This window comes from Gavialis gangeticus, unplaced genomic scaffold (genome assembly GCF_001723915.1).
Source record: "Gavialis gangeticus isolate Ggan-Ray unplaced genomic scaffold, GavGan_comp1, whole genome shotgun sequence".
NCBI lineage: Eukaryota > Metazoa > Chordata > Crocodylia > Gavialidae > Gavialis > Gavialis gangeticus.
In genome coordinates this window covers 7,488,901-7,504,680 of record NW_017729000.1, presented here as the reverse complement: position 1 = coordinate 7,504,680, position 15,780 = coordinate 7,488,901, and the positions used below count along the sequence as shown (strand labels likewise).

Genomic DNA, 15,780 nt, shown 5'->3' with positions numbered 1-15,780 from the left:
AGGGGACTGCAGCGAAGACAGGGCGTCTCCGGGTCGGGTTGGGAGTGAGCTACTTGCGCTGGTGATGTCAGCACCCACGTCAAGCTCTCCCCATCTTGGTGACGCTATCCCACATCAAGCTGCCCCCGGCTTAGTGATGTCATCCCATGTCAAACTGCCCCCAGCTTGGTGATGTCACCACACACCTTAGTGCACCCACCAAATGATGGGTTATTTACATGGCAAATCACCGTTGTCAGCTGAGGTGATGTCATCCCCCCCCATCCAACTGCCAGGGTGAGGTGAGGTGATGTCAGCAGCTCACGCCAAAACACCCAGGTGACGTCACCCTCCTCCATTAACTGGGTCACGTCAGTCCCTCTTGCCCCAGGGCTCCTAGCATGCCATGGCAAGGAGCAAATGCTGGACCAGAGAGCGCACAGGGTCTTCCCAGGGTGTTTTCCCCCTCTTCCTCTCCCACTGGCAGGTCTCCAGCATTTAAGATCCAGGAAGCGCCAGTTCAGAGGCTGTACCCCTAAGTCCCATTTTTATTTGCAAAACATAATCTTTGGTTGTAGCTTGGAGGAATGAATGAGCCATGAAAGCTTTGAAGGAAATATTTGAGCCCCCACAGCTGTTCCTTTTTCCATCCAAAAAATCTCAGTAACATGTCATCTATGCATTTCTTCCCTTTTCCTATACCTTAAAAACTACTATTTTTGCTTGCTGCCCATTTCAAAAAAAACTGAACCTATTCTTTAAACCCAAGTAGGGCATGGTTTCCCATTTATTTATTCTCTCCTTACTTAGGATTTCCTATTTATTCTCTCCTTTAAGATTTCCCTATGTATTCATTCTATCCCCACTTGAATTTAAGAAGTTATAAATTAAAAAAACAAAAATAAACAGCTTCCCTTGCTTTACAGTCTAGTCTTAGTACTGCATTTCATTAAAAGGCAAGAAAATTAGTAGCTCCAAAGAAACAGCCCTCTGCAGGACTAGCCAATGACAACCTCAGCTTTAGACAGGGATGCATATCGTATTTTACTGTGGTTTTTCACCTTTCAAAGCCCTCTTTAAAAGAAAGCAAACCACCTTAAAAGGAGCTATTAGAATCTACTCTAGTACAAAAAATTACTGCAGCACTTAAAGCCATTAAATTGTAAGTATTCAAACATCTCAATTTAAAAGCCAACCTGCAGGGGAATATATTGTATTTATATAAAGAAAAAAATGTTTTCTACTCAAGAACTTGTGTGAACCATTAAGTCACCTACAAAAGCAAGAATGATGGTAATCTGTGAGTGTTTTAACATGACAAGCCATTAGAGCAATTCACTTATAAGCCTCAAAGGGACAGGGTATTACAATAGACTTCTTGGTGCTACTCTACAAATACATTCACACAATGTACACATGAAGTACAGGTTTTTTTGCAGATAAATATATCCGAAGTGTTTTTTTTCATTTATTTTATTGAAGGTCAGTCTTTTGTATTGAAGCCCCTCACTTTTCTTTAAGCAATGAGCAAATTTAACAAAAGTTGATGAACTGTAAGTCATTAGTGTGTGCACTGCCTTTTTCCCCCCTTTTGAATATAGGAGGAAGAATTTGGAAGAAAAAAGGGGGAAAAAAAAAAGTCATACCACCCTTCTGGTCTTGGCTTCTGAAATCTTTGATTAAACCACTTAAAATTATTAGCAATGCTCAGTAAGATTAAAGTTGCAATTTCACATAGATCATCATTGCTTTGGGGAAGGAGATGATCATCAGTTAGGGCAAAAAAAGTCTCTGTAATTCAGTACATATGACACTTGTCCAGCTCCATTAGTTAGAGGTTTTTTGTTTTCTGAAGCATACAAAACAGGTCACTGTTAGAGAAGAGACACTTTGTGCTCTTCAGGATGTCCAGCGAGAAACAAATCCTCTTTTAGACCCTTCCCAGCAAGAGAAGCTGGAAGTTCTAAATCCTGCTCATCAGCATGAGCGTAACCAGGAGATGAATACTTTTAAAAGGGTTTGAACCTACCATCTCTGGTGAGGTTTTGCTTGGCACAGAAAGCATAGAAGTGTTATTATGGCCACAAATAATAAGTGGGGAAATACAAAACGTACCTTCCTGTTTAAAAATTGTGCGAAATGTCTTTTTAAACTCAGCCAACTCAAAGGAAGACAGAATATACAGAGTTAATAGTTCAACTACATCTATAAATTCAGTCCGTGCAGGAGATACTACTGCACCCAAAAGATGTAGCTTTTAGATTGATAAGTAGTATAGAAAAAGGTTATAAAGATGCCAAGTTTTTGTACAAAACAGGTATTATGGTTACATTAATTATGTGTATACATTAATAAGGAATAAGTTCAGATTGGGGTCCCCTTTGTACCAAGTACACAAATTTTAAGACAGTCCTTGCCCCAGAGAGTTTTACAACTTACTAGGTGGCAGAGGAAAGATAGTAGGAAGAATAGGCCCATCTGTAATGTCCCCATTTAGGACATACAGAGATTTTTTTGACCAATGTCACCAGCAGCACACCTGAGATTTGGATTTGTATTTTGAAACCTAACCAGGTGCCTTAAGCACAAGACTATTCCTCCATTTCCAAAACAGTACTTCATGAAGTGCTTTCATTTTTTGTATGATACAAAACCCATCAGTGAAGAAAAAACTCTGCATGTGGAGTCAGATGCAACTGTACTAAAGAATAGTTAACTGGAAGAGGAAGGAGTTGGTAAAAGAGTGCACATAAGAAGAGTTTACATGATCCATTTTCTTTAATTGCATAGTAATTTGATTGTACAATCTCCAACAGAAGTATAGTAATCCACTTGAAAATACCATTTCCTTATTTTGTTATACTTTACACGTCAAATGAATCAAAACTGGGACTATGTATGTAGTACAAAAAAAAAAACAAACAAAAAAAAACGAGTTAATAATGTTGGTTGGTTGGTTGGTTAAATAAAGCTGAAGTTTGAAATCTATTTGCAGATATTCAGTCAAAGAAGTTGAGGTAACAAATAGTTAACAGAAAATGGCAAAAAAAGGTTAGAAAGGAGACCAAGAGAGAAAAACAGCTACAGGACGTCTGTACACAAGCGCAGAGGCTGCTCCAACGTGTCTAATTACACCACGTTGGAGCAGACTTGATTAAATGGAGTCTTTCGGAGCATGGTAATTACTGTGCTCCAGCAGCTTCCCGCGTCTCGTGCAGTGTCCCCACACTTCAAAAAGGTGGTGGAGGCATTTGAACTGAAGCTCACTCAATGAGCTTTAGTTCAAGCGCCCCTGCTGCCATTTTGGAGTGCAGGGGTCACTGATACACAAGACACTGCTGTGCTTTAATTAGAGTGGCTCTCAGAGCTGCTCTAATTAAAGCCCCGCCTCTCCCCCACCCCCAGGGCATGTGTAAAAGTGCCCATAGAGTTCCAGTTCAAAGCTGAAATACAAGACAGTAACAATGACCCTGTACACAATGAATAAATGTTACCATGCTCAGGATATACATTCTGGGCATTAAACAATGCTACAGATGAGCAACATACTAAAAAAATAATAATTTAAAGCTATACAACTGTACTTATAAATATATTGTTTTTAAAACTAGTTAAAGTAGTGTTGGCTAAAAGTGTTCACAGTTACTCTAAAACAGAGCTGTATATATATATTGCACAATAGTAGAAAACTTCATTCACTATACCATGTGTAAACAATGATTTGCTTTCTGTCTTTCTCTTTTGGCAATATTACTATTTAGAGAAACATTTGCTGTAAGCAAAAGCACTTGGGTACAAGGCACATCAAAAGCTTTTAAAAACGGGTTGTCAGAACAAGTTAAAAAACAAACATGCCAAACTTCCTCAACACTTTCCAGTTAACAATATCATCATTCTACTTAGAAAGTTGTGTACTCAACGAATAACAATACATTTGTAGAAAATAAATTTAGAAGTTTGGTGACAAAAGTTGCAGGTTGTTTATTCCACCGTCACAGATTTGGCCAGGTTTCTTGGAAAATCCACCTGGAATGAAGAACATATTTTCAGTACGTGATTGAGTAAAGCAACTTTCTGTATCTGTTGATTCAACCTGTCCGCACATGCGTACGCACACACCCTACCACCCATCCTCCCCCACACCCAAATCACCCATCCCTGAATTAATTCCATACCTTATCTGTCCTAGCTAGCCAAAACACAACCTAGACATGCAAAACGAGCTGGAGATCTTAAAATCTGCAAAGGTTAGAAGTTTCCTTGCAATCTGATTGCAAAAATATGAATTGCCATAACAGGGTACAACTCTCAAAAGGATAGGTATCAGTCTTAAGCTTATTCAAATACTTAGCATCGGTTAAAAAAGTATCAGACAAGTGTCACAATTTCTCTGAGTAAATTTTGCTTCCTACTTTCATATTATTTACTGAAAAACAGAGGGAAATCTTCATTCCAGGTACTGCTCTCATTCAGTTTTCCTACTGAACACTCAGTTTCATTTTCCCAGTTAAAAGCAGCTAAATATTTTTCTGGGGTTTTTACTAAAATTCTAGCTCAGTTAATTAGAATATAGCTATTCTCTTGCTAGAAACTCTATGCAACTATTCCTCTCACATTAAACTGGTGGGAAGCAGAAGGAAGTTCACTGCAGTGCTTCTCCAACTCCAGAAATTGGAGTACCTAAAGATAAAAAGACACTTACATCATATCCTCTGAGAACAGCCAGGTGGAATGAAAGCAGCTGGAGGGGAATAACACTCAGAACCCCTTGGAGACAGTCAACCGTGTGTGGCAGCTCAATAGTTTTGTATGCATATTTTGAGCTTTCTGTATCTTCTTTAGAACACAAAATGATTGGGCGACCCTGTAAATAAGACATTAACAATCAAAAAAGGGCTGACACCGAGTTGTTTTGGTGTGCATGGGCGTTTGTAGATGTGCTCCAGGAGGTGTGTGGTGGGGGGGAGGTCTTTAATTAGCACAGCTCCAAGAGCCATGCTAATTAAAAGCTCCTGGAGTGTCAAATGTATTGGCGCTCCCATGCGAAAAAATGGCGGTGGGGTGCTTTGAACTAAAGCTCGAACAAGCTTTAGTTTAGATCACCCCACTGCCATTTTTCAGCATGGGGATACCAATACACATGACGCTGGAGTGCAGTAAATTTCCACGCTTCAGCAAACTCAATTAAAATTGAGCCTGCTCAGCTGCGCTGGAATTACAGAGCATCAGAGCAGCTTCCCTGTATGTGTGTAAGTGCCCCGCATTGCTAAGCTTTCAAATGCATTCAATATATTTTGAACTTACTCAAACAGATAGTAAGAATGATGATGACAATGCCTTCCTACTATTTATGGGAAAACAAGACCTTTTGCTTGTTACATGGTATTTACAATTTAAAATGAAACTTGAACTTCTAGCACTGCAGATCACCAACATAATTCCACCTGCATTTTTAATTGGTCCGTCCTCATCACTGGCATCCATCTTTAATATTATGGTATAAATCAAAGGGTGCGCACTTGCCATCTTTGAGGACTAGATAAACACCAAGACGTTGCGTTTCTGAAGTGCTGTCGGTAGCAACACATTTCAGCATGCAGAACCTCTATCCAGCTGATGTTGTTCAAATTACCTGTCGAGCAGTGATCTGTTGCAAGGCATTCTGGCATTTGTTGAAGCAGGGATCCTTCATAATTACCATGATAACAGGCATTTGTTTATCAATAAGGGCCAGTGGCCCATGCTTCAGTTCACCAGCCAAGATACCTTCAGAATGCATGTATGTGATCTCCTTGATTTTCTAGAAAGCAAATGCCAGAGTTACACTCATGTCAAGTGCCAAATAAAAGCTTCAGAAGGCAAAACACAAATACCAAGTGTCTGTTATTTAAACATGGAAATAAGCTTATTTTTTAAATAAATTCTTTCCAGCAGTTGGTTTATCTCATTCTACAACAAAATTGGTTCCCACCCTTGCAAAAATTGTCTTATTTTTAATATCATAAAGAGGTGTCATTTGCTGGATCAAGTTTGCCTGAAATCAATAGGAATCGTTGCTCCCTAGAGATAACAGAGAAACAAGCAGTTTGTTTATTTTTAATCCTTTTTCTAGGTTACCTTGAATTAAGTTTACATTTTAGAAGCATTTGTGTCTTGAGATATGGTGATTAATGACCAGAAAGATATATTGTCACATCTCGCTATGCCTAAACAGAGGTTTACTGAAATGGTGCAACAACAAAAATAAATAAATAAATAAATAAATAAATAAATAAATAAATAAAAAGGCCCATACACATTAAAGTGGGGAAAAGAGGTCTTCTACAGATGTTTCCTTCTTGCAGTTAAATTTACAAACAAGATGAAAAAAGCAATGGAAAGGAAACAAAAGAACAAAAAAAAAAAGGGTAAAGCTTTAGAAGTGATACACCTAAGCATACATACCAATGCTCCTTCCAGACATGTAGCATAATTATAACCACGACCCATCACTAAAAGCGATCTCTGTTTGTACAATTCAAGAGCCAAATCATGTATCTTCTCATCCAAGGACAAGACTTCTTTAATCATCTCTGTCAAAATCACATACAAAGAGGATTAACCTAACTGTCATTTCCTGCATTGCTATTCATTTACCAAAACTATATTAAGATTTGTTTCAATGAGGCAGTAACAGATAGGTTTGTAGCTGCATTCATTTAAACTTCAAAGCTTTGCAGCTTTGTAAATATGCCCTGGACTCTCATAGATCTAAGCAGACAAAGTTCAAATATCTTTTATTAAACCAACTTAAATATTTGGAAGTTAGTCTATTAAAAGATAGCAGATTTACCCAAAGAACCTTGCCTGCCTATGGCCTTAGACCGGGGCGGGCAAAATGCGGCCCGCGAGCCAGACGCAACCTGCCAGGCCATTGCATCCAGCCCACAGGACCCCTAAAAAATTCAGAAATTAAGTATTAATCTGCCCCTGGCTGCCTGTCATGCGGCCCTCAATGGCTTCCCAAAACTCAGTAAGTGGCCCTCCGCCCAAAATAATTTCCCGCCCCTGCCTTAGACCAACATGGCTACAACCTACAGCCTTGAATAGACCTAAGTGGCACTTTTAAATTATCTCTTGGTTTAATGTATATCACTCCCTTTGTATTTCTAAGTGTAATTCTTATACTTCTCATCTTCATATGGGCTTAAAATAAGTTTGTTTTTTTTGTTTTGTTTTGTTTTTTAAATCAGCACTGAAAATAGTAAAATTTCCTTAAAAAATTACAAAAAAGGAATGTTGTGTGCAAGGAAGGGGGCGGGGGGGCAACACCATACAACTGTAAGAATAGAATACAAACTGTGTTCCAGTTTATTATTTGGTGTACCACCAACATCTCTTCAGGGGACAATGTATCAATTTCAGAGTTTTACAACCATCAGTTTTCCAACATAGTAAGCAAGGGCATGGGCATATGAACTACTATACTATTTCAACAGGGTAGAATCTCTTTGGGGTGGAAGGAAAAGGAACAGACTTGCCACTTATAATTCTGCATCAGTTGAGCCATTTAAACTGTATTTTAGCTGCCTGCTGCTATCCTAGGATAAGTGAAAATAATTTGCAGTCAACTGGGAAAGACGACATGCAAAATAACTGTAAAACATTAACTGAACTGCATTAGTCCCATCTGCTCACATTTCAATCAGTATAATTGTTTAATTGGTCCAGGACTTCAAATTTTCCACACAGAAAAGTATCTCTGACCAATAGAAAATAGACTTAAAACCATAAAAGGGGTGGGAGGGAGTGGACCAAAAGGAGTATTCAGAGCCACATGGGCTGCTACTTTTAAAAATAAATTTCATTATTAACACCACTTCAAATTAGTTAAAAAATTATTTTATAAATAAAAGGAAAAAAATCCCACTGCATTAATAAGCCCCTATCCTTCAGGCACCAATACTTGGAATAGGAAACAAGCTGTGGGATTAGTAAACTGTCTCTAAGAGAACAGTTACTGGAAACTGAAACATTAGAGCACGTTTTGTTTTTCAGAACTGAGACCAGTTGAAAGCAGAGAGCGCTGCTGGTTGTTGTAAAGGAGTTGTCTACATAACACTGCTAGCCTTTCATGAAGATAATAAACAAGATTTGCTTTTATCAAGGAAGTGTACTTCTTTAACAGCACTCATCACCACAGAAACAAAAGGAAAAAAACAACAAAAAAACACTGTAGAAGTTATTACACCTGGTAATGATTGCAGCCCGCTGATGATCTCCTGTCTCCTTTTCTGCAGGGAAATTCTGTCTTCAGACATCATCAGGCCAAACATTACAAGAGAGATGAACTGGCTGGTGTAAGCCTGCAGACAGACAATGTCAGTGCTCCACAGACGTGTATTACTAAAACATCTCACTGGCTTCCACAGAAGAAAGGTATAAAAGCCATTCAGTGAATAGTTACCTTTGTGCTTGCCACACCTATCTCTGGGCCTGCATTGATATGTACACCACAGTCAGTATCTCTGGATATTGAGCTTCCCACAGTATTTGTAATGCCAACCGTCAAAGCTCGACGTTCCTTACAATACCGCAAGGCCATAAGCGTATCTGCAGTCTCACCTATGGAACATGTACAGTTTATCATATACGTTTAATACAGGACCAACAAAAAGGCATCTTAGAAACTATATTATAGGGGTACTTGAAGCTCTAACCTACAGAACCTGGTTTTGTACAACATGCAGCCGGATAAAGCGTTCACGCTTAGACCTAGTTTCAGCACCCACCAGTTATTTATTTAATTCAAGCTTGAAACTACCCCTGCATCCAATACACAGATCTGTTACTATTAATAGTTTCATAGTTTGTAGGGTTGGAAGGGACCTGAGCAGATCATCGAGTCCAACCCCCTGCCATGGCAGGAAAGAGTACTGGAGTCAAACGACCCCAGCAAGGTGTTCATCTAGCCTCCTCTAAAAGACCCCCAGGGTAGGAGCCAACACCACTTCTCTTGGAAGTTGGTTCCAGATCCTAGCCGCTCTGACCGTGAAGTAGTGCCTCCTGATATCTAGCCTGAATCTACACTCTGCCTGCTTGTGACCGTTATTCCTAGTCCTCCTCATTTACTCTAAATTAAAGTATGGAGACAGAAATAAGCTTTGTTTACTGCATACACTTCTCTGCATGTCTCCACTCAGATAAAGGAGGAACGGTCAGAGTAACTCACCTGACTGACTGACAAAGAAGCATACATCATCCCTGAATACAGGAGTGTTTCTGTCCAGGAAGTCGCTAGCAAGTTCCACCATCACAGGCAGCTCTGTCAATTCTTCCAGCACTTGGCGCGTCTATAGTCAATAAGCAAAAAGCATTTATTAACATTAAGTATTAGAGTGAATAGCTATATTAAGGGAAAAGAAACAAAACAAACCAAGCTACAAAGTTACAGAATTTAATAGGAATTAATGAAATCTTCCACCCTATTACCAAGAAATAAGGCAGCTCTAACTACTAGCTGCAACATCAAAAAGCAAAGTGTTAATTTACAACATGGCAAATAACAGTAGAGCTATTTTAATAAAAGGTGCTAAGAGGAAGCAAGATACATAAAAGTCCAATTCCCTCACCCAGGGCTCAGTTTAAAAGAAAGAAAGAAAAAGTTGTTCTCTAAACCATAAGAACCAAGTATCCCCCATATTTTAGAGCAGGTTGAACTTACAGCTACTGCAGCATGATAACTGGTTCCACAACCAATGATGATCAGTCGGCGGCACCTCCTGATTTCTTTCAAATGATCCTTAAGACCACCCAACAGAACTGTAGCATCCCCAACAAAAGAAAAAAAGTACAGACTTCAGCTACATCTATTTTTATTCTAATCCGTTTTTTTTAAGTCATCACATCGACTTACCAGTACTGCTCTCAAAATTCACTCTGCCTCTCATGGTATTGACAACAGATTCTGGTTGTTCAAAGATTTCTTTCTGCATAAATGCACTGAAGTTACCTATTTAGAGACACATTAACAAACAGATTTAAGTTGTTTTTCATTTCAATTTTAATTCAATTGAAGAGAGAACTTTTTTTTTAAATGCCCAGTCGTATCCTGAGGGTTTCACGGAGGCTGTTAAGTCTCCGATATTTGCTAATGGGGAGAGACTCTGGTAGAACGAAGAGTGGGCCACTTGCTCAATTAAAGTGTTTTAAAATGTTAAACGTCTAATTCAATTAATTTCAAAAGAATCTCTGGTCATTTTCTTGTTTGTTACCAAGACTCTGAGATGCTTTAGTAAACTTCTGAGGGATCAGCGCAAACTTCCTAGCAGTGAGCATCTTAAGAATGACTACATTTAATTCTATACAATGTTTAAGTGTTGTAGGTATCTGCTATCCTGTACATAAAAAAGTCACAGATTTAATACGTACAGAGGCAGAGCCTGAATCTGCCTAGCCTGATCTGGTCACAAGTCTTAAAATTGCCAGCTCTCAGGAATTACTTTAGCATACTAGAAACGTAGGTACAAGGTCATTATGTGAGGATTTGGCAACTTTCTTGTGTGTCAATTCCCCAAGCCAATATCAGACTACCTACCTATAAAACTGTTATTTTTTAAGGTGTTCTGACTTACCCTTCATTATTTGCTGCAATTCCATCTGCAAAGTCTGGATGGCTCGAGAGGGGTCATCACTAGCTGAACGTTTCAGTCGATGGATAGAAAGTTTCCCATCAGTTACTGCTGCAATATCATCATCTTCTAGGAAGATTACTCTGTTGGTGTGTTCAATGATGGCACTGAAGAAACGTAAATAGAAAGAGATTTATATTCGGAACAATGTTTTAGTATGAAGAAGCAGTAAGATTAAGATAACATGTGCTAGTGAGGGCTACTTAAGCTTATCTTGTCTCCCTGCATTTGATACACTTTAGAACAGCGCCAGAAAGGTTCCAGACTGACAGTTACTTATCGGTAACACATCGTTGAGAAATCTGTGCCCTTTACCACCTTCAAAATGTCATTTTTCCTGCTTTATCAAGTTGATTAGTCATTAGTTGAGCTTCCCGAGTCTCCATAATAAAATAGTTTCCTACCAAATCACAAACATGTGGCACTGAAGTAATAGGTAAGATTTCCATTACTGTGTTGCTCCTAAATGACAAGCAAAAATAGCGTCATGTATTACCTTGCATCAGAAGCAAAGAAAAATTCTACTGCTTTATCTCCAACAGCATGAAGGTAGGTAGAACCATCCAATCTTTTCATTCGGGTCTTGCATATATTCTTCACGTTTTCAATGTTGCCTGTTAAACAAAATGGGACGTGAATCCGAGATAGACCAATCTGAAGTAAGAAACCTACCTGGTTGAAAAAAAACTTGTAAAGATAAGATATGAACATCTATACTATATTTACAAGTAGTCTATCCTTTTAGAAAGTGATGCATTCCCAGTGGGCATTTATAAACAATAAGATAAGAATGGGAACTGTCAGTAACAAAAAACTCTTCACTCAAAAACAAATCAATAAATACCCAGCGTACAGAAATCATTAACTTCACTTCTAAGGGAGTAGCAATACACCTTGAATTTAATTTGATTATGAAAAAAATCCTGCTAAGGTTCTGTTAACTGTCATCACAACAAGAATAACTACTGTAGCTTACAAATATTTTCACTTACATGACCGATACAGGACAGAAATCTGTTCAGTGGAAAGCTTGTATTTGCTGCGAACTCCAATGAGTAGAGGACTTCCTCTCCTATGAACGCAACAAGGAACACATTAGCTATGACATCGTTTATACAGGGAGATCTACTTAAAATCTGCAGGGTTGGAAGGTCACACCCCTTCCAACTTCACAGGGTGACAGATGTTCCCCCGCCCACCATCCAACTATGTGATGTTCCTTTCCCTGCTTTGGAACTGTAGAAAACAAAATAAGGCATATGGAATACTGACAACATGAAAGGCTAAACTTGCATTCCCAATTATAAGATCTGGCTTGAAAGATGCATTTGTTTTCATCTTTATAATGCCTTTGGTAAAGCTAGGACACCGTATGTTTGGACTTCTTCCATAAACCATGCAACACAGTTTTTCCATCAGCATGATGCACCAGTTGCCACTTCAGTATGCCTTTACCCTTTCCTGAAAATTGCTTTTCCAGCCAGAAACAGAAGCAGAGTTTAGGCAACTCAACACTATCATGAGTTGTGTCTTGGACTAGAGCTGTGTACCAGTATTTACATAATGTATTAATCCAACAGGCTTCTAGCCAACTTGAATGAATATACCATTCACAGCATTTATTCAAAATGAAGTCAAAGCACACCAGTCTTCTCTCCTTTTTCAATCTGCTATCAAATGAAAAAAGAGCTTGTCCAAAGAAAAGCACTTTGGAAACAGAAGGCAAACTGAGCTTCTCAGTGTTCTACAGCATGCAGGTGTACCATTTCATACTTCGTTATTTTACACTGCATTCATACATATCGCATGAAGAATTTAACACCAAGTGAAATGTGTCAAGTCAGCCTACTTTAGCAATCATCTGACTGTTCTTCAGCTGTGATTACGAAATGATTAATTCATATTTTTCACAATTATTTCCTCAAAAATTACTTGTACATTTATAGGTAAATCTTTCAGAATGACTCTGAAAAGCAGTGGTTTAATCCCTTGGAATTCAGCAGTTTTGGCAAGCAAGAAAAGCTCGTGAATTTCAAATCAGTTAGATTAAAGAGCTGATTGGAAGATGTGCCAAGGGAACTGAGGGACAGTTCATGGTCCTGAACCCAGATGCTGACTAACTACACTTAACATGGATACAGAATTTTTATAACACACTAATTAATGTCATAGTCCTCTGCATTTCATTGTTTTAAATTTTTGTTTGCAAATGATGTCTGATCAAAGGATTATTAATGTATATAGAAAATAAAATAGTCAAATGCTGGAATTATGGTTATTCATTCACACTATTTCAATACATAGCACAAAAATATTTTTTGGATTTTCACTAACCTGGCAGCAACAGCTTCACCCAGATAGTGGCTGCTCTTGAAAACCAAGGCAAAAGCACCTTCCTAGAAACCATAAAAGCAAAAGGAAAAATCCTGAACTGAGTTATACAAATGAGTCAAATCTTCATTAATCTGTGGCCCTTCTTCCTGAAATGATTTTAGGCATAGCTCATTACCACTATCAGGAATTTCTTCCTGGCAGTCGGATTGTACCATTCAAGAGGACAGCAAATACAGTAAAACAAGTAAAAGACCAATAAATATACCATGCATTGTTCAAATAGTGAGATGAGCACTTTTAATAGGAAACTAGATTCTCAGTTTACCTGTAAAAATAAATACTTTTAATACAAGTCTCTGTAAAACCCTGACAGATGCATTTTCTAGCACTGCTGGGGATCTACAAATAGATATTTTTGTGTATTAGACAATAAATTGGCAATACTGCCCATGTGTATGCTAAAGTTATAGATCAAATACTTTTTATTCCACTTTGACATCAAATGTGTGACCTGGCTTAGTTTGGGTTCTGTTGGGGTTGTGTTTTTTAAAAGAAAAAAAAGAAAAACACAAAAAACCAAAAAAGTGACAATACTACCTAAAAACAAAATCCTGGTGTTTTATGCAACATTAAAAAGACCATTAAGATAAGTAAGGTTGATCTGGAAGTGCTCCACAGCTCTGTGTTCAGGATCCAGAGTCATCAAGGTAGCTAGGAAACATGCTAACCCGTCCCCCAGTTCTGCCTCCAATCAGTGGCTAAGCAGTAGCAGGCTCTCACGATCTATGAACCAACATGCCTTGTAAACTCCAAATATAAAGTGCTGGGATTCTTTACTACAACAGACACTACTGTAATTCAAGCAGTTTCCCTTTTACCACACTTACCAGCTGCTGAATAACTCTTTCCACCAATGCTGAAAAGCTGATGTCCTCCGTCTCTCTGTTGTCATATATATATTTGATTAGTTTGGGGATGGTTTCTGTATCGGTTTCAGATTCAAACTCATAGCCTTTGCTTTCCTGGAATGTGAGATATAATCAGAGACAAGATAAACATTTTCTTCCTCAGGAAGGAAACCCTGGTGTTTTTCAGTTGGTGTAATCTCACCAGAAGGTAATAAATCATTAAAACGGACAGCTTGGGAGGATCACACTAGGCTGCATTTTACCACTTAGCAGAGAAAAGATTCAACTAATCATAACCTCACTATTTTCAAACATATATAAAAATAAGAGCAAACTGGCCTCTATCCTTTTCCAGCATAAGGAAACTAGGTTGTATTGTGCCGGGTCCTGTGCAACTCCAGCAGGCAACCTCTGTTGCAACACCACTTTTAAATTGTATACAACAAAAACGTTAATTCAATCCCTTCATAAGTTAGGAGAAATGGATAAACAATTATTTTATATCAGTATTTTAATTTTGGAATTAGTCACAGTTATAAAACCTACCAGAAATTTTCTCAGATCCTTATAGTTTGTGATGATTCCATTGTGGATAACAACAAATTCTGAAAGGAAGAGTCAACAATTAAGAGACCAAAGTGTAAATTCCATGCACACAGAAGCATCTTAAATTTTTGTTATTGCTGCAACGCCTTCATAATTACGGTGTACTGTAGCACCTTTAGTAGACTCTGTCCAACCTAAGAGTTATCATCTGCAGACCAACTTACTAAGACCCAAGCACTGGAAGTGGTTTTATGGTCTCCACCATCATAGCGTGGACGTTTCTCCCCTTTTCTTTTCCCTGACAGCCTACATGTAAATAAGCTTTATCAGTTTACAAATCTTATTCGAGTATTATATCCTGTTTTTCAAATAAGAATCTGTTTTCCTCCAATTCTCACACAGTTTTAAAAACAGAACAGATTAGATATTAATAGCACCCTTTATCAATTTTGTTAGATGTTTATCCACAGTTATGCTAAAAAAATTTTTGCACGTTAGCCAGATTGCTGGATTGTTAACACTTTATACAAAGACAGCCAGAAACCATGATGCCATTTCTACTCCGCCATCTCAACTAGAGAGCGTTTTTGTCTGGCTGGACACCTCAAAGCTGTATAGACTTTTTTCATTTTTTTACGTTAAAGTATTTCTGAGAAAATGTTTACTTCTTTATTGTCCATCATCCCATCCCTCCCTACCCCAGATAAATTGGAGGGTTTTTTTTGGGGGGGTGGGGGGGGTGGTTTAGCTACAGAACATAAAGTCAAGCACCAGAAATTCTAAAGATCTTACTCTGGTACTTGTATGGGAGCTCAAAGTAGCCAAATATTAAGCAGAAGCAAGTTTTAGGATAGTAGAGAGAAGGAATAAATAATTTTGAATTTGGGCCTCACTATTTCTTCAGACCCACAGAAGCATTTTGATACCTACTACTCATCCACTTTAGGTTTTTTTGGCATAACTGAATCACTGTACCTGAGCTGAGTATTCAAGAAAAAACTAGAAATACCCCTCGTAAAGGCCTCTATGGGTACCGAGTTGTTTTGAAGATGAAGTGCCCTATTTAAGGAAATCCAAAGATTGATTTATATTTAAGGAAGCTTATAGGGCAGAGACCATGTGTATCTTACCTTTGTACTACAACAGTTATAAAACATTTGCTCTCATGACACTAAGCCTTGGATAGTTTAAGTGCCTGTGGGAAACATTTTGCCAATATGGAGCTATTTCTAATATTAAACCACTCTCTCTCCAATCCTCAAAGGCAAATTTAAAGACACCTTCTGTATACAAACCTACAAGCTTCACTTCATAAATCTACCAAATTAAAAAAAAAAAAAAAA

At 38.2% G+C, this 15,780-nt stretch overlaps 1 protein-coding gene across 1 annotated transcript in view; it reads right to left on the bottom strand.

Moving 5' to 3' along the window:
- Positions 1–3,558: 3,558 nt before the first annotated feature.
- Positions 3,559–15,780, bottom strand: part of GFPT2 (glutamine-fructose-6-phosphate transaminase 2) — a 19,730-nt gene continuing 7,508 nt past the window's right edge. Inside the window, exons 5-19 of the mRNA XM_019506190.1 lie at positions 14,438–14,496; positions 13,871–14,005; positions 12,984–13,045; positions 11,642–11,721; positions 11,146–11,263; positions 10,593–10,756; positions 9,875–9,970; positions 9,683–9,780; positions 9,191–9,311; positions 8,426–8,583; positions 8,210–8,324; positions 6,424–6,551; positions 5,612–5,779; positions 4,682–4,843; positions 3,559–4,005 (exon numbers count right to left, since the gene is read on the bottom strand). Coding sequence (XP_019361735.1) covers positions 3,961–4,005; positions 4,682–4,843; positions 5,612–5,779; positions 6,424–6,551; positions 8,210–8,324; positions 8,426–8,583; positions 9,191–9,311; positions 9,683–9,780; positions 9,875–9,970; positions 10,593–10,756; positions 11,146–11,263; positions 11,642–11,721; positions 12,984–13,045; positions 13,871–14,005; positions 14,438–14,496 — 1,709 coding nt within the window. The 3' untranslated portion in view covers positions 3,559–3,960. The remainder of the gene's footprint in view (positions 4,006–4,681; positions 4,844–5,611; positions 5,780–6,423; positions 6,552–8,209; positions 8,325–8,425; positions 8,584–9,190; positions 9,312–9,682; positions 9,781–9,874; positions 9,971–10,592; positions 10,757–11,145; positions 11,264–11,641; positions 11,722–12,983; positions 13,046–13,870; positions 14,006–14,437; positions 14,497–15,780) is intronic.